The sequence below is a fragment of the Sinocyclocheilus anshuiensis genome, unplaced genomic scaffold, assembly GCF_001515605.1.
Source record: "Sinocyclocheilus anshuiensis isolate Anshui unplaced genomic scaffold, SAMN03320099.WGS_v1.1 scaffold36, whole genome shotgun sequence".
Classification (NCBI taxonomy): Eukaryota; Metazoa; Chordata; class Actinopteri; order Cypriniformes; family Cyprinidae; genus Sinocyclocheilus; species Sinocyclocheilus anshuiensis.
In genome coordinates this window covers 635,632-644,100 of record NW_015554072.1, presented here as the reverse complement: position 1 = coordinate 644,100, position 8,469 = coordinate 635,632, and the positions used below count along the sequence as shown (strand labels likewise).

Sequence of the window (8,469 nt, the reverse complement as noted above, 5' to 3'; positions counted from 1 at the left end):
AGAGAAAATAGTTGTTTTAATTTGTAATAAAACTTCACAGTATTACTTTTATTTGTTGTAGTTTTGATTAAAAAAAACAGCCTTGGTGAGCATAACAGACTTTCGGTTTTTGAGGTTTGGACATGTTTGTGGTGTTTATACAGTAATTAACGTAAACTAAAATTGACATTATGAATATATATTGCATTTCAGTACATTGATGCATGCCACAATACAAATCTTAATTTTCCTTACAAATATGTTCTAAATTCTGGAAAGCTTTCATCAGATTTACACACATACATGATATTTTTGTATTAGATCCAATTATTTTCACATTTATATTATAAATTAGATTACACTACAAACACCTCCAAATTTCAAAGAAAAAAGTCTCTTATGCTCAGGAAGGCTGTATTATGATTTTAAAAAATACATAAAAATAAAAAACAATAAAAACTATATTGTTAAATATAATTACAATTCATATTTTTATTAATGCTTTGGAAATGTAATACTTCTTTTTGCTATACAAATAAAGCTACTCTTTGATATCTTTAGATTCCCGTTTTAATGGCGCCTTCTAATCGACAGAGATGTAACTACTGGCTTCATTATAATGGCGCTACATGCTTCCACCAACAGGTGGAGCCATCAGACAGGCTACAAATGAACGTTACTACAGCTATATCACACATCGGGTCTTTAAACACTCACCCTGCATACAACCTCCATACATGAATCAGTCTTGATCCTCACCGAGCTTTAAGTAAACGTTCTTTATTCCCAGTTATTTTAATTACAGTAGATTTACTCTGTGCATAGGAACTGGTTGTTAGACATTCCTTTAAAAAGTATAGGCCTACATTAATATAGTTCAGAAAGACAAGAAAAAAAAAATGTATATGCTATTGCAATGTATATATTTAATTAGTAAATTAATTCAAATCAACATAATATCACTCATAAATTACATCAATATTACAAAATCAAAGAGACATGGAAATAAGAGAAAATACAATGTGGTCAATCATAGAAAGACATTGACAGAACAGATGCACATTGCTGGAATCAAATATGAGCATTGTTACTGTAAACACAAGGACCTGAGGTATAAAATCTCCTTACTAAGCAAAAGTTTACAACATCAATTACTTAAATAATAAAAAAAAACAAGTAGGATTAAAAAAGGCAAACCACCCATGATGTCAACATCATATTCTGTATCACAAATGCTCTTTGTAAACAAAATATTTCAAAAGGTTCACAGATTTGTGTGCGTCAATAACATAAAAGTATTTAATAATTTAACCTCTTACCACATTCTGAGGGAAATGTGTGCAGACTCATCATCTGAATTAATTCATTATCAAAAAGAACTAAAAAGATAAAATAACTTCAAGAACATGAGTTAAGGCAATCATAAAGAGGGCACACAAGGGCAAGCTCGAATAATACATGCCAAGACAGTTTCAGTCTAGTAATTTGCAGCACAGTTGTTACACTTAAGCCACGGCTCAATGATAAGCACTTCATTAATATATAACAAATGAACTTGATTAATAGGTTCATCTCAGAGAAACAAATGCAAAGAATCACACTGGCATCGAAGTCAGGATCCAGATATGTCAGTGGACGATGCAGTCTCTCATTGCACGTCGATCACTAAAGTGTAATTTTATCCCACCATTGTAATGCATTGATTGGTCAGTTCAATTACATACTCTTCTTTTCGAGAGCAGCATTATTATAATATTTACTACAGCAGATATACTGTCTAAGATGTTGTGAGTTTATGCTTCTGAGCAATAGTTTCTAAACCGTTTCATAACCTAGTTGTCTGCTTGCTTGTTGCCATAATATCTAACGTTCTGATTGGTTGACTTGACTAGGTAGGAGGACCTCCACTGTGAAGCTGACCGTTTTGGACTGGAAGATGCTGTATGTGTTGTCAAATCGCAGTACGTCTGAATAAAACAAAATACAGTAAAGCCACATGAACGTTTAATATTCATCTCAATTAGTGATATCAAATGAAGCCTGTAAGGCTGTACTTACACACTCCTGGTTCTGGGCAGGTGAGGGATCCGTCCTCGGGTACCAGGTGTGCGTTGTAACGCTGATTTGGCACAACTTCCTTCATCTCACTAGCCTTTATCCACTCTCCCATCCTCTTCTTCATATAGACACCGAAACCTATGTCGGCACCATCACAGTTGAACTGCCATCTGAAGAGGAGACCATTGAATAGAGTAGAATCACACACAGAAGTTCCTGTACTGAAAAGCTCACAAGCTCACACTCTCGCATCCAAATCCAGGCCTTTCAAAGGTGTGCCAACAAAACCCAATGTTAGTAAACCCAAATGCACGTCCCATGCAGAGATTCTTGCTGGTTTGTTTACAGCACCTTTAATGTCATGAACACTGACTGGTTCGTGGCGAACTCCATGTCTGTTATCAGTCTCAGAGAGTGTGTTTTTGTGTGGTATTAGTATTAGAAAGCGTGTTTGTGTTTCCTCGGATCACCTTAGTGCACAGTTTGGTGCAAGTAGCTCATATTCCACCTGATGAGATGAGCCACGGCCAATAGTCACACACTGATCATAGTCCACTTTAATGGAGTCTCGAACATAGTAGGTCTTGGGAATCTCTGATCCGAACGTAATCTGAAAAAACCACAGAAACCTTTGTTTAACATGTGCTTGGCTGAGATGAGTTGGTAATGATTCATCAGAATTGAAAATGAAAATAAAAAACAAAGGAGGATGAAACTTACAGAAGCATCATGAGTGCGAAAGATAAAAACCTGACATTTTAACGTTAGTAAAGCATTTTATGGAAAATAAGGAAACAGAAAAAAAAAACAGACAGGACAGCAGCCCAACTCAAAGTGGCTTTTAATAAAGAACACAAACATGCACTGTTTGAGATTCATTATCCTACATATAGGCTGAGTATTCTACCATGAAGCTTAAAGAGAAAAATGTTGCAGTATTACAGACTGCAGATGTGTTCGTTTTATTTCTTTTCATGTGCTCAAAATCCAGTAAAATACAGAAATAAGAGTCTAAATTGTCACTGAATACAGTAAGAAAACAAACAAACTTGACAGCATAAACATCAGACACTTTATAAAGAGTTAAGGTCACGTTGTCTGGAGTCACAGACTCAAATATAAAGATGTTGGTTGAGAAAAGGTGTATCATTCAAAATGATGCACTATTATTTTCATACACAGAAACAAATTTAGACACTCAAAATCACAGACAATACTTCATATTCAATGACTCAACGTATTAAATCCCAATTCACATACTATTAGTGCATCCCAAATAAGGTGCATGGATGGTATATTATTTCAATATAATATAATATAATATTTACTGTTCAATAGTTTGGGGTCAAGTCATTTTTTTTAAAGAAATTAATACTTTAATTCAACAATGATTCATTAAATTGATCAAATTTACAGTAAAGAAATGTATCATGTTACAATTTATAAAACAGTAAAAAATCCTGAAATATATCACAGTTTCACACAAAACTATTAAACACTACAACTGTTCTTAACTGTTATAATAATAAGAAATGTGTCTGGAACATCAAATTTCGAAAGTAATTGCTGCTGAAAATTCAGCTTTGACATCAAAGGAATAAATTAGATTTTAAATTATATTCAAATAGAAAAAGTTATTTTACTGTACTTTTGTAGACTAAACAAATGCAGGCTTGGTGAACATTAGAGACTTTCAAAAACATAAAAAAAAATCTTTCTGACCAAAAGTAGTGTAATACAAATAATGATGGATAAAATCTAGTCTTATCTTATTTTTGTTATTGTTGAATAGTCTATTTCATTCAGAAATGTGTCCCATAATGAAAATAAAAAGATTACTGAATGTCTTTTATAAAGTTGATTTTAGGTAAAAGTAACTGAATTTAATGAGTACAGGAATATATTTAGATGCTAACACTTACATGCAAAACATGGAAATGTGGTATCAAGACAGATTTATCAGTATGGCCCAAAACTGTCATAGCATCTTTTTACATACTCAAAAGCACATATTTTTGGAAGGTGTAGTAGAAGCATGTGAATTGGGATTTAGCCACAATTGCTTTACTCTCTCAATAAAACAGCCTTGTGTAAAGACATTCCAATAGAAGCCTGTTGTTCTGTGATTTGCGTAAGTCTCAACATGTCATTCAAACATGTAATGACTCCATCTGTGCTCATTAGTACAAACAGCTCCTTCTTGTGTACTTGCATCTGTCCCCCTTTAGCGATTTTCCCATGAAGGAAGTGCTCTGGTTTTCATTAAGGTTAATTACAGTTTTGATAGGCAAGGAAATTGCCGTCCATTTGTCATACCAGTGGAAAAACAAGCACTCTAACTCTCTTTAAGACAAGATAAACAATCATTATCTTCAGCTCTCTAGCTTTAAGCACAGTAAACAAACATTTATTTGACTTGTGCAATATCACAGTCCAACAAAGACTCCTAGGATTACAGTTAATAAATATTTGTAACTAAATAACTAAATATCAGTCCACTTTGAGAGTTCACAAAGTCTTCTGAGGTTTTTTTTTTTAGCACTTCCAGTCCTGAAGAGGGCAGCAGCTTTACCTGTGTATCTACATACAGACACAAAACGCCTCAGTTCAGAACTCTGAATGTGATGTGTTTTAAATCCTACATCTCCACTAGCACAGAATTATTTTTGGAAACAGAAATTTAACCCTGTGGTGGTCTTTGCTCATTTTAGATTGAAAAAAATGTTTATGTAGGCTAATTAATTAATTTGTGATTTTTGAGACACTTGCTATATAAACACACAAAAATTAATCATGGACATGATTAGAAAAGGCTAAGAGAGAGAGAGAGAGAGAGCGAGAGAGAGAGAGAAAGAGAGAGAGTGAGAGAGAGAGAGAGAGCGAGAGAGAGCGCTCTCTATATATTAGCTGGAAGCAACAGTTTGAAGTTAAAAACACCTTGATGAATTTTTAAATTACAAACATGCAGCTTTTCACTTCACAAGATGTTAATTGATGGACTGGAGTTGTGTGGATTATTGTGATGTTTTTATCAGCTGTTTGGACTCTCATTCTGACGGCACCCATTGACTGCAGAGGATCTGTTGGTGAGCAAGTGATGTGGTGCTACATTTCTCCAAAATTTGTTCCATTGAGGAACCAAACTCAACTACATCTTGGATGGCCTGAGGGTGAGTAAATTTTCAGCAAATGTTCATTTTTGTGAACTATTCTTTAAAAAAAATAGTCACACTTGTGATCCTGAAATAAATCCTGCATTACTTAGATACAAAAATACTAAATATTACAGAATAAACAGTATTGAAACTAAATAGTGTACATAATTTCATAAAAAAGTACCATTATTATCTGTCATGACTGCCAAGGAGCACAAGTGTGACCCCTAAGTGAGCAGTACCATAGGGTTAAATATGTCCTGTATGTCCGTTTGACAGGGTGCTTTTCAAGTGCCAGCGCCGCTGTCATAACAGCCCTTTGCTCTTCCCATTTAGGATTTATCACAAACAGAATCATATCCACAATGCTTTGACAGATTGGAGGGGAAGATTAGTCATGTCATGCGCTCCAAAGCTGCAACCTTGCCAGCCGATCAACTGAGTAATCAGCTTATGCAATAACCAGTGAAGCAATCCAACAAGCTCTCGTCCAGATTACACCACACATGGTATCAAGTGTATCATAAAGAAATGTATAATGTTTTGCAATCATAAACCAGTATAGATAAACAACCATTTGACAGCTATTCCACCCCTCTGTTGATCTGAGACACTATTAGACACTAAAAATACATCTATAAGGAGGTTTTCAGAGCCAACAGGCTGACTATGTTCCTATACTATGCTTCCTGGTATTGCTAAATTATGTGGGTTTACTGATGCAAGGATAAGCAAGAAGCTCCTTTAGGTTTGAACTAAATAGGCGAATAAGCAAATTCAAAGCATTAAACTGAGCAACACAGAGCGGGGAGAGAACAGGTGGACTGCAAATCTTCATTTACATCTGTCATTGTTTCATAAACTGAAGGAAAAGTATGAGATACTGAGATACTCATACTGATTAAAGTATGAGATGGATGCTCTATGTCAATCAAGAAAGTCGGTTTTGCACATGGGTTAGACCTCAAGATTCATGAAACGGAAACTACTGACTAATTCTCATGTGGTTTTCGCAACTTCCTTAATATCTTCAGCGTCATTCCATTTAAACTGAAAGAAGAAATCTAGGTTTAGTTACAGCTAAACATTACCTTGTTAACAAGTCAACGTCACTTAGCCAACATTAGCATGATACGTGCTCTTTGTTTCTTTCTCACCCTGGTTCTACATCTGGGGTCACCATCAGGGTCGGTCAGTTTGCCTCCATAGTACACTGGGAGCTCTTCAGGGTCGATGTATTTCTGTAAAACCTCCTGCCAGCTTGCTGAGGAGACAGACACAGAAGCTTAATGATAAAATGCATTTGTGTGAAAACATGACTTATGTCAAACATCTGGATGGCAGCTGTGGGTACTAATATTCTGGGTTTATTTTTCAACCTAATGTCTATGCACTTCTGTTGAGCATTTCGACTCTCAGCGTTTAAACACAAAAACGGGAAACACACTTACAGCAAATAATTCAAATGGAAAATTAGCAAGTGAATTTTTTAACAGGAGTAGCTGTAGCTAGTAATTTACTGTAAACACATGTTTGAGTTGAAATTATAGTCTATGGTAACTGACAGGATGTCAAACATACAGTACGCAGACAATCAAGATGAAAAACACAGAATATTGCTTTAGGAAACACCCCAGCTACTCTGTCAGCTAAAGATATTTGCAAAATTTTCCACCGAAATGCATTTAGATTTAGCTGAATGATCTGAAAACTGCAGATCAGTACGGGAATTTGTCTGAAAAAGTTTTATGAATACAAGTGCACATTACACATTTTCCATTTTAAAATTCCATACTCTTCCAGACTGTAGATTTTGCAGACAATATTTCATAAATGGTATTAAAAGCCAACTGTTCTCATGAATGTTATACTCTGACTATGTATGCTATTATGTTGCCAAGTAATTGCTGTAATGTTATATGCATTCGGGGTGGGCGATATGGCAAAAATATCATATCACGATTTTTTTCAAGAAAATCACAATTTATGATTTTATCACGACTCTTTGTCTTGTTGTTTTTACTATTTTGCAAGTTGTCTGAGGAGTACAGCCAAACTACTGTACTTCCCTATTTTAAAAACAAAGCCTTACAGGGTAATAAAATATAAAATAAAAAAAGAATGGCAGATATTTAGGCCAAAGTGGGCGGGGATACAAATCTTTGTCATTTTATCTTTGTTATTAAAAAATAAGAACAAAGATACCTATTACAAATACACATAATATCCAAATAAAACAAACATTGCTTTATTTTTCAGGTACAGTGGGTGTATTTAACAGTAGCGTTCAAGAAATTGAATGGACAAAATGAATAAATGAATGAATAAAAATAAAACACTATATACACTTCACTGTATAAATTATACATCGATTCTAATTAAAGCAACTTTTTTCTTTGTGTTTTGTTGTTTTATTAACATTAAAGGGATAGTTCAGCCAAAAATGAAAATTCTGTCATTATTTACTCACTCTCAAGTTGTTTTAAACCTGACTTAGTTTCTTTCTTCTGTTGAACACAAAAGTTATTTTGAAGAATGTGGGTAACCAAAGAGTTGCTGGTCCCCAGTGACTTCCATAGTATTTTTTTCCCTACTAGCAAAGCCAGTGGGGACCAGCAACGGTTTGGTTACCCACATTCTTTAAATTTTTTTTTTTATTTTTTCATTCTTCTTTTGTGTTCAGTACAAAAAGGAAATTAATACAGGTTTGGGACAACATGAGAGTGAGTAAATAATGAGTGAACTATCCCTTTAATGACAAGCGGCAGCACGTTTAGTACAATTAGTCTGCTGTCGCTTTAAGACACGCATCTAATATACAGGCACGCATCCGTTTTTCTCTCAACTGTTTACTCTCACTTACTCTCACATAACCAACTGTGTTTATATGTAAACCTTGTGTGTTTTTGACAGTATTAGCACAATCAGACGTGAAAGATAACTTAGTCCAATAATCAGGCACTGTTTGACAGGCTTTTTAGTGTGCGCACATGCAAATAATGTACTTTTATGTACTTTTGTGATTGTGAATAAGTGCAGTGTCCTACCGCTGAGTTAACATATGTGACCCTGGACCACAAAACAAGTCATAAGGGTCAATTTTTTGAAATTGAGATTTATACATCACGTGAAAGCTGAATAAATAAGCGTTCCATTGATGTATGGTTTGTTAGGAGAGGACAATATTTGGCCGAGATACAACTATTTGAATATCTGGAATCTGAGGGTGCAAAAAAATCTAAATATTGAGAAAATCGCCTTTAAAGTTGTCCAAATG

The 8,469-nt window shown here is 34.6% G+C and overlaps 1 protein-coding gene across 1 annotated transcript in view; it reads right to left on the bottom strand.

Moving 5' to 3' along the window:
* Positions 1 to 887: 887 nt before the first annotated feature.
* Positions 888 to 8,469, bottom strand: part of sec14l8 (SEC14-like lipid binding 8) — an 18,444-nt gene continuing 10,862 nt past the window's right edge. The window contains exons 9-12 of the mRNA XM_016460725.1: positions 6,350 to 6,456; positions 2,508 to 2,647; positions 2,038 to 2,207; positions 888 to 1,946 (exon numbers count right to left, since the gene is read on the bottom strand). Coding sequence (XP_016316211.1) covers positions 1,843 to 1,946; positions 2,038 to 2,207; positions 2,508 to 2,647; positions 6,350 to 6,456 — 521 coding nt within the window. The 3' untranslated portion in view covers positions 888 to 1,842. The remainder of the gene's footprint in view (positions 1,947 to 2,037; positions 2,208 to 2,507; positions 2,648 to 6,349; positions 6,457 to 8,469) is intronic.